Source organism: Acipenser ruthenus, chromosome 2, assembly GCF_902713425.1.
Source record: "Acipenser ruthenus chromosome 2, fAciRut3.2 maternal haplotype, whole genome shotgun sequence".
Classification (NCBI taxonomy): Eukaryota; Metazoa; Chordata; class Actinopteri; order Acipenseriformes; family Acipenseridae; genus Acipenser; species Acipenser ruthenus.
The window spans coordinates 9,035,477-9,051,663 of record NC_081190.1 but is presented as its reverse complement, the minus strand read 5'-3'; the positions used below and the strand labels follow the sequence as shown (position 1 = coordinate 9,051,663).

Below are 16,187 nucleotides of genomic sequence, written 5' to 3'. Positions count from 1 at the left end.
ACTTACTTTATTCTTCATAAGATTCACATAAAAGCAGCATCCATTAACAAAACTGTAAACCCGTGACACTAAACAAACATGAATTCTTACAGTGAAACACTCAAGTGTATATTCTTTAGATTTACTTTAAAACCTATTGAGCCGGTTTGTATCAGTTAACTTAGGCAATGTGATCCTTTAATGAAATTAAATTATAACTGAAAGGAAGCATTAAAGTTGGCAACAATAGTTAACTGTATCAGCTTGTTATTCTACTTCGTCAGCTTCATATATAATATATATATATATATGTATGTGTGTGTGTGTGTGTGTATATATATATATATATATATATATAATATAGTGCTGGGACAAGCATGGGATTTTCATGTTCGGATTTTCGCTCATAATTTAAGTATTTGTTTGGATATTCATTCGTTTTCTAAAAGTAATAAGCCATTATACTGCTCAGAACGCAGGCAGAGACAGCATAGCAGGGTTGCATGGCCCCTGTGCGTGTGCCTTTTATTGAACAGCAAGACATAACACGTTAAAGTGGAAAAAATATCCCAGGAGTAAAGAATACGTTGTGTAGGTCTTACTTCACCCCAGTGAATTAAATACAAAACAAAGGGTGTTAAACATTGTTTTGTTTATTCCCGAAATAAATAGTACATAAAATTGACACCCATTTTATTTATTTATTTTATTTTTTCATTCCTTGCCATTGCTGTTTCTTCACAGTAAACAGTGGCGATCGACACGTTTTCATAAAGTAATAACATGAAGTTTACTTGTGCCTTTTTGTAGCTGAACAAACAAATGAAAACTGAAATTTAACAATGAAACACTTCAAATAAAACAAATGTGAAAATGGCGTTGTGAAATGAAGGGGGAAAAAAAAACTTAACGTTTTGGTTCTTGTTTATTACATTCCATATGACAAAGTCGCACCAAAATATTTGTAGTATGTACAATCTCTATAAAAATCACTACACAACATTTCCAGTAAGTTGGGGACTGTTTAAGCGAGGCATTTCAGAATGACTTGCTTGCCTTTTTTCTGTCCCGTGAGATTCTGACTCGCCTAAAGCAGCACACTTTTTTGACCCAGATGGCTTTCCATAGAGATCACTATGCTTGCATGCACATAATCTGGTTTGTTTACTTTTTGCTGTCTAAAACTTTTAAGGTTCAAGAGCTGCTGTGCTGATTCTGTGTGTTTTTTATATATATTAGTCTCACATATCACACTGAGCTCTTTTTCATTTGCCATTTTTGAAACTGTCGCGCAAATTCTGGTGAAGCGGTAAATAAGTGCAAGGTATTTTTGTAATTTAGTGAATACGAACATCTGATTTTTGTATCCGAATACATGTCAAAAAATATTTGTTTGAATATATGCGTTACAGTTTACGACTGTGAGTCGCCCTGGATAAGGGCGTCTGCTAAGAAATTAATAATAATAATAATAATAATAATAATAATAATAATAATAATAATAATAATAATAATATGCATGCTGATGTACTACAGCATGAACCTGGTTCATCCAGCTTTAGGGTTTCCACCTCAGCACTTTTATAAGTTGAATACTTTTCATTACGTAAGCAATAAGACCCAATCTTCTCTATAAAATGAGTGTACAAAACAGCGTTTTTAAAACTGTATCCTTTTATTTGAATAAACAGAGAACAAAATATTGTGAAAAAAGATGTATTATTATTATTATTATTATTATTATTATTATTATTATTATTATTATTATTAGTGCGCAGTTTATTAAAAATGCTTCCGTGAAAATAAACTGAGGACAAAGTTTGGAAAAAGAGATTGTGCAATTGTAATAATAATAATTAGTCTTTTCCTTGGTAATTGATTTTAGTATTTCCAGATAAAAATGCTTCCGGGAAAGTTGCCTTTTGATTGGATAGCAGAAGCAGTGTGCACTTCGGAAGAGCTTGATGAAGATGGGAATGAACGTTTCCTGCTGCCGACAGAGTGTGTGACCAGGTTTTGCGTTGCTCTGCGTTGACGGTCCAGTAATTTGTAAGGCCACTTTCACATCGATGACCAGTCACAGACATTATTTCCGTGCTTTGCAAACCAGAGTTGGACAATAACTGGATTGTTGTGGACCTAACTGAGTGATTTGTGTAGTAGTGATGGTAGGTTTTTCAGTTTGCCCGACAGTACTTCTCTCTGTACTTACAGCGACTGTAGACATCTCAGAGGTGCTTGTATTTTCCAGCATGTTTTGATTTAGCCATTCCTTTGACATCTTATTAAAAAGGTTGAAATTTACTTTAAACGACATTTTGTTACTAGCTGATGGAGTGATCTTGTTTGATTTCTTTTTGTAATGCGTTTACAAAGATTCTAAGGGTGTATATCAGGGATTATATCCCTCTAGCTCAACCGTATTTAGAATGCGTGGAATCTTTCCATTGAAGTATACTGATAAATAAATGCAAATACCTATTTTTCCTAATTTTTTATTTTTTATTTTTGTATTAATGACTTAGAACACAGAATAGTGCCAGCATCTGCACAACATAGTTACTGTTTGGAGATTTATTTATTTATTTATTTATTTATTTATTTATTTATTAGCAGGCATCCTTATCCAGAGCGACTTACAATTGTTATGATATCACATTATACAGATATCACATTATATTTTACATACAATTACCCATTTATACAGTTGGGTTTTTACTGGAGCAATCTAGGTAAAGTACCTTGCTCAAGGGTACAGCAGCAATGTCCCCCACCTGGGATTGAACCCTCGGCCCTCCGGTCAAGAGTCCAGAGCCCTAACCACTACTCCACACTGCTGCCCTGTTGCTGAGTGTGCATATACTGTCTCTCACCAATGAGTTTTGTGCTGTGTGAATTAACGGGGGTAAAAATGGGAGAGCAGGTTAGGTGTAAAAAGTGCACTTGAGTATTATTGTGATACAATGTGAAAAATGACTGGTTTGAAGCTGCCTATTGAGTCATTCTCTAATGCCCACCCGTTTCAAACAGCAAAGAGCCAAAAAACAAGCCCCAAGGCTATGAATCATGGCTGCATCACAGTACAAATGTGACATGGATACGGTACTAGACTACCAAGGTCATGTTTTGTTGTGTAAAATAACAGCCGTGGGCTGCTGTAAGTGTAAGATAAATAATGGGTTAAGGAAATGAATCTATTAACAATCCTGGCAAAATGAGGGTGAGAATACATTGAGGTGAAAAGGATGAAGATGGGCTTTGCATATACTGTGCATGTGCTAGTAACCAGAAATACAATCATATAAATAGCTGGTTAGTATTATCAGTTTGGTGGCTGTTCGCTTCATTGATTCACCTCTTTCCATTTTCTTCTACAGTATTTAATTTGTGTGAGCATTGTTTGATCTTGTTGAGAGCTGCTGTTTTTTCCATGTCCTGAATTATATATAGAAATCCATGCAAATAAATGTTCAAGATCAATAATAAACTAATTTAATACAAATGCAGACATTTGATTCTCTCTAAACAAACCTCATACATCTGTGTAGCAAAGACAACAATGCATATTTGCATTATATAGATAGATAGATAGATAGATAGATAGATAGATAGATAGATAGATAATATATAATATATATAATCTCCAAATCATGCAGGGTTTTCTGTATGATCCTGTAACACAATTCCGTTTCTTCCAGACTCATGATGACCGGGGGCTATCAAGCCATTCTGGTGGCTGCTGTGTAGAGCCGCCAGGCATTGCCATTGTGTGTTGATTTGTAGATGGGCATAATGTGTCCCTTTTGGTTGCTACCTGCTGAGTTAAGTGGTGTAGATAAGAGTTGAAGGGTTAATATAACTGCCTGTGCTAACCCATATAAATTATGGTTTGTCACGGCCTATAATAGGTTGATTAATTTAAAAAAAAAAAAAATCAACCTGCAGAATAAGTTAAACAAAAGTTCACATAGAATATTTTGGTTTGTCTGTGTGTAATAAATACTTTCTTGTATCCTTAATTATTTAAATACATTTTGAACATATTGTTCAAGCAGATTGAGTCTTGCCAGTTAACAAATCTGAGGATTAATAAAATTGTCTTTGTTGTGATAATTGTACTTATAAATCTATATTATTTTTTAAAACATTTTGTACACATGTATTTGTTTAAAAGGTTATTTTCTTTTTATAATATTACCCTAAAACAGTTTGTGTGTGAAGTTAATGGTATTGTTCTATGATGAATGAGATTTTGATCTTAGAAATTGTTACAAAAACAGTTTTGTAGGAAGACAACACTACTTCACTTCCCTTGGGTACAATACAGTGTGAATGTTAAAGTTTGCATGTTTAATTAGCTTGGTATGAATTGTGCTCTGTATAATCTCTAGTGGTTTTATAGAAGCATTTGATCAAACAATTTATTTTGTTCCTTTAACAATTTAGCTAATTGGTTGTAAGTTAAAAAGTACATTTTCATACATTGAATAAATGCTGTATCGGGATTTCCCCAATCTGCGTTTCGTTAATAAATTGTACTTACAATTAAAGAAGCAACAGAACCCTAATGTGATTTTTAAACTGAACCTGTGTTAATTCAAGTAGAGCGACACTGACACGCTCTAAACACTTTCATTTAGCTGACACTAAAAACATTTTATGTTGTTATATTTTAACACAATTATTTTATTAATGACCTTCCGTGCATATTAATTGTTCGAGCTCTGGACACAAAATGATCCAAACAAGTGCCTTCATGTACCTTTGAGTAACACGATAGAAGATGTTGATGTAATTAAAAGAAGAAAAAAAAAAAAAGAAATTACTCCTCATTTCAAGAGAATCTGTTTCCTGCTTAAGTGGCTAATATTTTAATTAAGTCTGAAGTGAAGTTTTTGGAGTATCTTGTGATAAACTCCCTCTTTTATGTTGATGGTAATTAAGCAGGTCCCCGAGGGGCCCCCGGGAGGCGCTGTGCATGATCGGTGCTAATTGTTAGACATGAGACACTGACCAGTTGGTCTGCTCTTGAATAGTCGACAGCGTGCTGACAGCCCAGCAGTGTTTTAAGATGGGCTATTGTGAGCTTTTGTCAGGGCTAACTGGGGCCCATTGTGGCCAAAGATGTTGTGCAAATTGAGGCAGATGGCTCCGATTCAGACGCGTGGCATTCAGAAGAGAGGGAGGAGGAACGGCTCTGCAAAGAGGGGGTCGCTGGAGGCAGGGACCCACGCTACACTTGTTAGTGTTTTCAATGGGCCATGTGCGACAACTGAGTAACAAAACTGTGAGAATCTCCCCCCCCCCCCCCCCCCCCCCGCCTCTGTGAGAAATGAAGGGGATAGGGGATGGGGGTGGGAGCTGGGAGCACACACACACACACACACACACTCACTCTCTCTCTCTCACTCATACACACACACCCGTCTTCCCTCTGGGGTCCTGCTTTTAGATGCAGAAAAAATTAACAGGATTGACAAAAGTTCATTGTGTTCCAAATGGCTTTTCAGTCAATTGCAATGCTAAAGAGACGTTTTTTTAATCTTAATACCATGTAATTAGAGGATTGAGTGTGTTTGGGAATTTGGTTGTTTTGGGGGCTCTGTGTGTGTGGCAAAGGGGATTAGGAATGAAGTAACTTGTTTTAAACAAGTACTGTTTGTTTCCTTCTCCTTTTTTGTTTTGTATTTATTTTATACTGGCTTTAGAGCAGCTCATTTTGGATACATTGCTTATTAATGCTGTTCATTGTATGGAGATCAGTGTAAGACACATATATATATATATAATGCATTTAAATTGAATATTGCTGATACATGCAACTTACTTAAATACAAATATACATACATAATACCCCTTAATGAAGCACTTTGTACTTTTTTTTTTATCGATTTACATTTTTCCCAAAATAACCTCGCAACTGTCATACAGGATCAGGTGGCTACTTTAGAATTTTTACATCATTTATATGGAGCACATTTGTAATAAAAATGAAAACTGCAACTCTTTTTTTTTTTTTATTCCTGGTAAAAGGTGTCACGGGATGGAACAAAAAAAATAAAAAATTTAAATACACTGAAAAATATACCCTACATCGACACAAAGAATCCCAGAATCCTGTCTGCAGTGAAAGGGACTAATGACTGTATGATACCAAAAGGCATTAAGATATCATAAGGAAAGCATGACCGTAATCCATGTTCTTTAATATTTAATAAAATGTTCCAGTAAAGACCAATGAAAGAAGACCACTTCAGCTATTGAAAATGTTGCGTTTTGTAAACGAAGAGGTTTTTTCAGTGTCTTATATGTGTCGTTTGTTGTGTTGTTGGCTTTAACCCAGCGGTGTAAAGGGAAGGTAGGCCGATATTACAGCAGGAGCTCTTGGCTGAAGCTTTTGTATGCAGATTGCAATGTATAATTACAGTTACAATGGTTCACAATCCACAATAGATGGGAGGGGATGGACGGACATGGCAAGCTGTGTGTTTCCTAGCACTGCGACTGTTGATCTAAAGCACGCTCTGTTTCCAGGTTCGCTGCGAAGACTGTGAAAGCTGCGGACCTGGTGCTGGTTACAGTGGAGCTGAAGGAAGCCTCCACAGCTCAGCTCCTCATCAACACTGAAAAGACTGTGATTGGCTCAATGCTGCAGCGGGAGCTCAAGGCTGTCCTGACCCAGGGGTAACGCGCCTGCATCTGGACTTCACAATCTGGCACACAGCAAAGTGCCTTTCATTTAGAATATTAGCTGCTCCATCTGGTGCTGGGGGGGAATAAAAAATAAATAAAAAATCGATTACTCTACAAGCCCCCCCCCCCCCCCCCCCCCCATGCATCCACTTGCTCAGTGCAGCTGTGTATACCTTGCTATCATTCATTTAAATTCTTGGTGTTTCTTATTCTCATAAGGTCTGATGTCATTGTGCCTGTTTCTTTATTGTGTTTCACATTCACATTGGGGAAAAAAAAAGTATGATTTTGATTAGACCTTTAGAGTACTGTACTTCACAGCAACTCTCTCTGTATCTCTCACATGCCACACTGTGTATTAGAGGTTTACTAGTTGAAAATTATTACTCCAGAAAAACAAAAAACGCAGGCCAGCCAAGATATCATCAGGAAAATAATATACAAGACTTATAAAACTATTTTATACCAAAGGATTCCCCTCAATAGAATGAATACACACACAGAGACAAATGCAGTACACATTTATTACAGATAAGATAGTTTGTTGGTTAAGTTGTCATTAGCTGTTTTGGTAGAGTTTGTGTCATAGTTTTCCTTACTTTCTTCAGAACATACAGTAGTACTTGTGTTAGTGAACAGACTAACTCCTCCATCTCAGTGTTACCAAGCAATACTGTACAAGTGCCTTCAAATCTGAACAAATCTGCTGTTTTGTTACTTGTGTCTTAAAATTACCACAAAAAAAGGGTGCCAGTATTTCCTGGTCAGTACACAATGTGCGTACATCATGTTAAATGAGTCAAAATATTAAAACTGGAAAATAAAACAAATGTGGCTGAAAATACTGCTGTTATTATTTTTTTTTTATGTATTTAAACTCCTGTTCAAGAAGGAGGTAGAAATGGGTGCTTTTGGTTTCCTGAAATCTTCATGTTGGTTAAGTGTCTTGTTATAAGAGCATCATGGTTGAAGAATACAAGTGCTGCTCTTCGCTTCCCTACAGTCGATGATGCTCACTAAACTTATATCTACTCTACACTAACTGTAGTAAACGTAACTCTTCTGTTTTTTTTTGTTGAAATGTTCAGTAGAAAGACTGAAGGGTCCAAAGGGTCTGCAGGTTTAAATGTGATGTCCCTAATTGAACCCCTACGTTGCCACTGTCTACTTGTTACCAGTTAACCACCCACATTTCATCCACAACCCATGCAGTGTTGAAGCATTAATGATGTCCGACACAGTGGTCAATACCAGCTAGATAATTGGCAGTTAAGTGTCCTGAGCCAAAAGCCATGGCACTTAACAGAAGACAAGGTCAGTTATCCACAGGTGATGACCGCTGTAGAGCATATTCATGCTATTATTTTATTTATTTGTTTATTTAGCAGACGCCTTTATCCAAGGCGACTTACAGAGACTAGGGTGTGTGAACTATGCATCAGCTGCAGAGTCACTTACAACTATGTCTCACCCGAAAGACAGAGCACAAGGAGGTTAAGTGACTTGCTCAGGGTCACACAATGAGTCAGTGGCTGAGGTGGGATTTGAACCGGGGACCTCCTGGTTACAAGCCCATTTCTTTAACCACTGGACCACACAGCTATCAAAAAACAAACCAATGTTTTTGTGTATTAATGCATTTTTAAAAATGTGTTTATAGGTTATATTTGGAACACAGTCTTTTGCTTTTTGTCGCTGTTAAAAGTGAGTATAAAGATTCTAAAGTCCTGTTAGCATTTGAAGGGCATCCACCTTTGGGATCGGGGCCTTTGGAACCCGGTAGGCTGAGAAGATATGTACGGTTTAGAACAATCATTTTGTTTTTATTCGTTCACCCTTTAAAAATGTTTTTTTTTTTTAAAGAATGCTGATACATTTTGTATGTTGTAATTTAAAATGATTTTGAATTCAATTCCCCAATTCTAGTAGCAGTTAATACTTTAGAGTGCTATGCACAAAGAATTGATATACTATTCAGTAGTGCAGAGGAATTACCAATAAGTCCAGCAGAAGCAGCAGCGCAGTCCCATTGCTGAAATAAATGAGCTCTTCCTGACCAGGTTGGTTTGATCTGTAGGTAAATCAGTCCTAACGGTTTGATTATAAAGTGCACCAGGATTCCTCACAATATAGGTAAATGCATGGACAGATGATCAAAAATTAAAATCCAGATTGTTCAATTAGTTAATTTGATTCCGAGAGTTAAAAAAAAAAGAAAAAACATGATGAAGGTGGCGCAGTGAATATTTCCTACCACGCAATAGCTGTTTTTCAGCTGTCAATTCCTTAAGACATTGTTCAGTTTTTGAAGTTGAAGTCAAACTGTCCACTTTTGCGAAATCTTAAAACAATTCAGGCTATGAAATGTAAGTGGGTATGTGATGTATTTATCGGCTACTATGCGAAAATATATCTGCATCTATGTATCTATATCTGTATCTCTTTAACACCATCAAAATCAAGTGTCTCACGTTTTCCAGTTGACATCAGAAGTGTGCTATGCTGGTTGTGTGCTGCTGAATCTCCCAAGAATGGTGCAGTAAATGAAATGTTAGTGATCTGCATGAATCCACTGGCAATCAATTACTCATCCGGTCAACAGAATTCTTCAGCATTGTTACGAGCCGGTAAGCATGTATATTATGAGCACACAACTACAGATACCCTAGACCTCCATTTGAATGCACTGTGTATTCAGAATTCCATGGGTCAGAAGGGAAGATCTTATTGTGGGCCTATTTATCAAGACTCTGACACTTCTGGTTCATTCCTGCATGCATTTCAACTGTGGTCTATTGGGAAACCATGCACCACATTATTATTATTATTATTATTATTTATTTCTTAGCAGACGCCCTTATCCAGGGCGACTTACAATCGTAAGCAAATACATTTCAAGTGTTACAATACAAGTAATACAATAAGAGCAAGAAATACAATAACTTTTGTTCAAGCAAAGTACAAGTGTGACAAACCACAATTCAATAATACAGCAGATAATACTGATAGTTACATCAGGATATGATTAAATAGTGATAGTTACATCAGGATATGATTAAATACAAAGTACTACAGGTTAAACACTTGGCAGATTACAGTATTCTGAAGTACAGGATTAAATGCAGTAAAATAGGGTGCAGATAAGAGCAAAATAACCACATGTTTAAAATAACCACATGTTTAAAACACTACCATGCTGGTGTAAGCATCGCATTAATATGGATTTACTTTTGCACTAATACTTCCTGACTGTGGTCCTATCTGCCACCATTGTGTATGAATCTGTGCCTTTTTAAATGTCTTTTTGTTAAATAATTAATAAAAGCATACTCAGAATAAACAACTACGATTCTAGCCTTTTTAGTCATGTGAACAAGCAAGTTAAAACAATTATTAGCATACATTTTAACAGCACAGATTAGGAGGAACAAGCATGGGTTTGTGCTGTAGTGTTTGCGTTGTATTGTCACTTATTGTTTTATATATATATATATATATATATATATATATATATATAAATAACATTAACCCCTGTTTTTCCACCCAACTCCAGTTTCCAATGTCAAGCAACTTGCCAATGCAATTTACTGGATGAGTCATCATTAGATAGATCTACTTCAATGGCAGTTTAGTCATTGGCACCAGTACAGGATCTCTAGTACTGCATTCTTTATTAATTACTTCACTTCAACAATGGAAATGGTCAACTAATGATTGGACTTGGCACAACTTGTGTTCAGGTCTGTTATTGATCTAAGGTTACAGTGCCCTTCTCAGACATGCCTTGCCCTACATGAAGGCACCAGAAGAAACCCATCATCCCCGTTATTACACGGGATTGCTGTGTGCACATTTTATTAGGCCTGTTTTGGTGATTATGGTGAAAATTGCGTTTGCTTACGTTAATCTCTGGGAATTTCATGCAATGGCCAGCACTGTTTTTTTGTCTGTTTAAAAAGGGATTACAATTGATATTATGTATTTTTTATTTATTTAATTTTTTTAACTTAGGTGACCAATTATTATTTTTATTTATTTTCCCCCAATTTGCAATGTCCAATTATGTTTTTTCTCCTCACCGCAGCGAGTCCCCACACAGCACAGACGTTCTGAGGGCATGTGAGCGTCCTCCGATCTCACAAGCTTAAAGCCACAATTTTTTTTACGCCGAGCAATCCAGAGCAGAGGTGGGCAGGCTACCAATCCCAGAGAACAGAGATCAGCCCTGCTTTTTATCCACTCTGAATGTGCTCGGTGTCTGGCCAGTAGGGGTCGCTGTTGCGCGATGAGGAGAAGCAATCCCTGCCGGTTTCACATCCCCCACTGCGGGAGCGTCGGAGTCAATGTGACATCACTTTCGGAGTCCCCAGCAAATTTGGGCGTCTTTGCGCAGCCCGGATGCGAACCGGTGCCGTCCAAGCTGTGTGACTCATCCTGCACTCCCAGCGGCATGAGCCACTCGGGGACCCTCCCACTTGATATTATGTCTTTTAAACCTTTGCTGGGGTTTATATACCAGCTGGGTATCCAGCAGGAAAGCAGTGAATGTGTGTGTTCCAAATTCCAATTCATGCTGGTCTAATTTTAGCAGATTCTGGAATTTTCAGCAGCGATGTTTTTTCTTTATCATTAAAAAAAAAAAAATCTTTCCCCTAGCTGCCATCAATATACTTTGCACAGATTTTGTTTTTAATTGTTGTTTGTTCCCTCCACCTCCTTGTTGGTAACCTTTCTCGGGAATCATTTGGTAATTAAGATTCTGAACAGAATTGTGTTTAGTGTGCTCCTGTGCAGTCCTCACGTCTGGGACTTCAGTACAGCGGCACACAGCTGCTGTGGTTGATTCACAGTGCTGTGGCTGTGGCTGGTAATAAATAAATCCTCTTATATAGTTGTTATGAACACCTGTTAGATCATCTGTCAGCAAAGCACTGTTCACATTTATCATGGTGTGCTAGTTATTTTACCTCAATCCATTTGCAGCTGACTCGGCCTCCATTGCTGGATTACTATTACCACACCATAATCGCTCGCTTCCCTTCGCTGTACAACTTGCAGATAAAAGATTTCGCTACTTGACAAAATTGAATAAATAAAGGTGCAGTTGAGTGCAGTAAAAGTTTATTTTAGTCATCATTTGTCACGGCTGTATTCTATAAATCAAACAGAATAGCACTCTCACTGTCTCCGGCAGTGCTGTCAGCGTAGACAGGGAAAGGGTCTGCTTTTCCTTCGGACAAGATGACAAGACTTTCAGACCAAACTGCTACATGGAAACCATTCCTTTTACTTTGATTTCTATTTTATATAAGAAGGATGGTTTACAGCCACTTTGGCAACAGCAAAAAAATATAACCTGCATGTAACATTGTACTGAAAAAAATATTTTTCCACACCACATATATTTTAAAACACACACTCCGTGCTTGGAAAGGCTCACGAGAAAAAAACGTTTTGTTCATTATTAGTGTTATTAAATGAAAGCCGAACAGGCTGCTTGCAAGGGAATGTTTGATGGTAAAGAAATAGTAACACCTGTGTTTCCTTTAAATACATTACTCTTTAGTCTTGCAGGCAGTCTACAATTTCTGTGGGCATGCATTCTGAAAGCAGCTTGTTAGAAGTCATTTCAAACAGTGTTACAAGTGTAAACAAAATGCAATTGCAATTGGGGCGAGCCAGCATCATCACTAAAGCCAGTTATTGGGATTTTCTTCCAAAACTTCAAGGTGTTTTGAACCGACTGGTAATACTGTAATGAAGCACCCCAGTGAGGAGAACCGGCAGCTACATCCCCTGCTAGTATCTCTAAAACCATTTGAGAAGAGCCAGCAGCTACATCCCTTGCTAGTATCTATAAAACCATTTGAGAAGAGCCAGCAGCTGCATCCCCTGCTAGTATATCTAAAACCATTTGAGAAGAAGAGCCAGCAGCTACATCCCCTGCTAGTATCTCAAACCATTTGAGAAGAAGAGCCAGCAGCTGCATCCCCTGCTAGTATCTCTAAAACCATTTGAGAAGAGCCAGCAGCTGCATCCCCTGCTAGTATCTCTAAAACCATTTGAGAAGAAGAGCCAGCAGCTGCATCCCCTGCTAGTATCTCTAAAACCATTTGAGAAGAAGAGCCAGCAGCTGCATCCCCTGCTAGTATCTATAAAACCATTTGAGAAGAAGAGCCAGCAGCTACATCCCCTGCTAGTATCTCTAAAACCATTTGAGAAGAAGAGCTGGCAGCTACATCCCCTGCTGGTATCTCAAACCATTTGAGAAGAGCCAGCAGCTGCATCCCCTGCTAGTATCTCTAAAACCATTTGAGAAGAAGAGCCAGCAGCTGCATCCCCTGCTAGTATCTCTAAAACCATTTGAGAAGAGCCAGCAGCTGCATCCCCTGCTAGTATCTCTAAAACCATTTGAGATGACCACTTCATAGGAGGCTGTGTGGTCCAGTGGTTAAAGAAACGGGCTTGTAACCAGGAGGTCCCCGATTCAAATCCCACCTCAGCCACTGACTCATTGTGTGACCCTGAGCAAGTCACTTAACCTCCTTGTGCTCTGTCTTTCGGGTGAGATGCACTTGTAAGTGACTCTGCAGCTGATGCATAGTTCACACACCCTAGTCTCTGTAAGTCGCCTTGGATAAAGGTATCTGCTAAATCTGCTAAATAAACATATTTTCAGTGTTACGGCGCCCTTCACTTTGAGCTGTGACCCAAGATGACATATTATGTTTTTAAGCTTCTTGGGTATAGAGCACCACACATGTTTTACAGTTGGTCCTTTTCTAATAGTTTACCTTTTAAAATTCAGGGTTTGAATTTATGGATTATAATATGTTACTACTGCCATAGAGACTGAGTTATCAGAATTAAAACTGTACAGTAGCATGTTATCAGATATTTATATTTAAACCTTATTTTATTACTGATGAATGTCTTCCCTTTCCTTCAGTGTATTGATCTGAAATTCTGTATAGGAGGTTATGACCCTCCTCACTGTCCAATAATCACTTGTAATCAACATGTTAAAGGCTTTTTCATCTAAATGTTTAAATGGATACATGGGGTTTTAAAGTTTGTAATGTTATTATTTTAGTTTTTCAAGCTGTTAAATAATCCAGTTGTATAACATTATTTAATATTGTTCTAATGCTTGCCAACTAGTCTGATTTAATTGCCAGACCAAGTTAGTAAAAAAAAAAACAGTAGTCTTTCTAGCTTTGTTAGCATAAAGTAACACATCTGAATAATTAGCATCCCCCTAATAGCCCCTTAAACACTTCAGAGGCACTCTGCTGTGAAAGCTCAACCCATCAGAGCCAATGCCAGGGATGGGCAAATCCGGTCCATGTTTAATAGGGCTTAATAAATAATGGACTGCTTTAGGACCTGTGGGTGGATGTTTAACTGGTTACATTAAATACTTGCGAACATGGCTGGAACAAAGACCTGGACTGGAGGAGCCAGCTATGCCCACCACTGGGTTACGTGATTGCCAATTGGGCAGAGCTTATTGATGACATCACACCGCTGAATTCTAATTCTAAAGTGGGTAATTATTGCTTGTTCATGATGATGTTTATAATTATAACATTACTATGTCTGCTATATTACTGTGTCACTCAATAAGATTCTTTATTAATGTGTAAGATTCCAATATTCAAAGAATTTAATGAGGACTTGCTCATATCTTTATGTTGACTCTTATTGGATATCCATGATAACCTGATAATAGGTTGGGTTTTTATACACATTTGTGTTGCTAAATTAGACCCTTTTACCCAACAATCATATCAAATAATGCTGAACAGCAGGATAATATATGTTTATCTGCAGCAAACAACAAAGCACTAGATGGTCCTGTGTTAATGTTCTTAACCCAGTCATCCATGTGTGTGTGTGTGAGTCCCTCTTGCATATTTTGCCGCATTTGCTATTTCCGGACGAGTTCAGGTAGTAAACCAACTTCAGTTTAATTTAAGTTAGCGTTGAAAGTCCCCTTATAGAAAATAAGTTTCTTTTAATATGCACAAAAAGCAAGTCTGGTTTTAAAACTTGTGCTAGCTTATCCAGTGGTCAGGAAGTTTGATTCAGGGGCTGCTGTGAATGTGGCCTGCCTGGTCCAGTGGTCAGGAAGTTTGATTCAGGGGCTGCTGTGAATGTGGCCTGCCTGGTCCAGTGGTCAGGAAGTTTGGTTCTGGGGCTGCTGTGAATGTGGCCTGCCTGGTCCAGTGGTCAGGAAGTTTGATTCTGGGGCTGCTGTGAATGTGGCCTGCCTGGTCCAGTGGTCAGGAAGTTTGATTCAGGGGCTGCTGTGAATGTGGCCTGCCTGGTCCAGTGGTCAGGAAGTTTGATTCAGGGGCTGCTGTGAATGTGGCCTGCCTGGTCCAGTGGTCAGGAAGTTTGATTCAGGGGCTGCTGTGAATGTGGCCTGCCTGGTCCAGTGCTGTCCTCCAAGGAAGGGGATTTGTGCTGATAATACTGATAATGGTAAAAGAAAGAAAAGGTGAAAGTGGGCTTGGGCAAGCTCAGAGATTAAAATGCTGCAGAGAATGAAGAATGATAGTGCTGTAGCAAAGGTTTATGATGACCATTACGCCACACAGTTGGTTTCAATTTTATTTAAATTATCCATGGGAATGACTGAGACCATAAATTAAACCCAATCATAAAATATCTTTTCAAAGTACTGCATAAAAGGTAATGTAACTTCATAATTTTTTTGTCACCATTTGTCTATAGCCTTTTTTCTTTTATTGTCTCCAGATTTCGTTTCGAGATGCTGTATTGCGAGTCCCCTTGCCTTCCTTATCCTATGTATGTAACCCAACACACACAGGGGGTTTCCTTTTAGCTATTGGTCATACTTGTTGTGATTACAAGAAGAGTCAGAGGTCTGGTAATGGTATAAATCACCATCATGAGAGACTGTTTTCTCCCACATACTCTAGATGCACCCTGACGTCATAACTATTATATGACAGGTGTTTTGGACTTTTTAAGGTCTCGGGTTAACCAATCAGTCGGTCAGGAGCCTTCAGCTTCAAAGGACTCAATCACTGGGCTCAGTGACAGGCTGCTGTTGCTATTGGCTCAATATGGCATTTGTTTATCCAGGTTTGAGCAGAATCAGGGTAACAGGATCTGAGCAGATTCAATAAACAAACGTCACAAAGGCTCCCATTGCTAGTATACCAACAGCATCCTGTAACTGAACCCAGTGGCTGATTTGCTACAAGTCTCAGAGACAGAGTGGAAGCTTCTTTGTTTTTAATCCAGGACCTTACAAAAAGAAAGACCAATGGCTATAATTTGAGGATGCATGGAGTATACATGGAGACAGCTGTCTCCCTCTGGTATAAAACCGTGACTTTAGGAAGACTGTCATCTCCTCATACACGCAATGCCCCCTCTTGTTATTGCTTAAACGTTTGAGACAATGCCATTCTACTGCAGAGGTACAAGACACTGAGGGTGACGGGATGAGGTGCGTACCAAGACAGTGCTGGAGAACAGTA

The 16,187-nt window shown here is 38.2% G+C and overlaps 1 protein-coding gene across 2 annotated transcripts in view; it reads left to right on the top strand.

The window, feature by feature from the left end:
- The window catches only part of LOC117403700 (AP-3 complex subunit beta-1-like), a 107,282-nt gene extending 99,768 nt beyond the window's left edge, over positions 1–7,514 (top strand). For both annotated transcript variants that reach the window (XM_058988527.1, XM_058988521.1), the window contains exon 27: positions 6,514–7,514. In XM_058988527.1, the coding sequence (XP_058844510.1) occupies positions 6,514–6,667 (154 nt within the window). In that variant the 3' untranslated portion in view covers positions 6,668–7,514. The remainder of the gene's footprint in view (positions 1–6,513) is intronic.
- Positions 7,515–16,187: the final 8,673 nt, after the last annotated feature.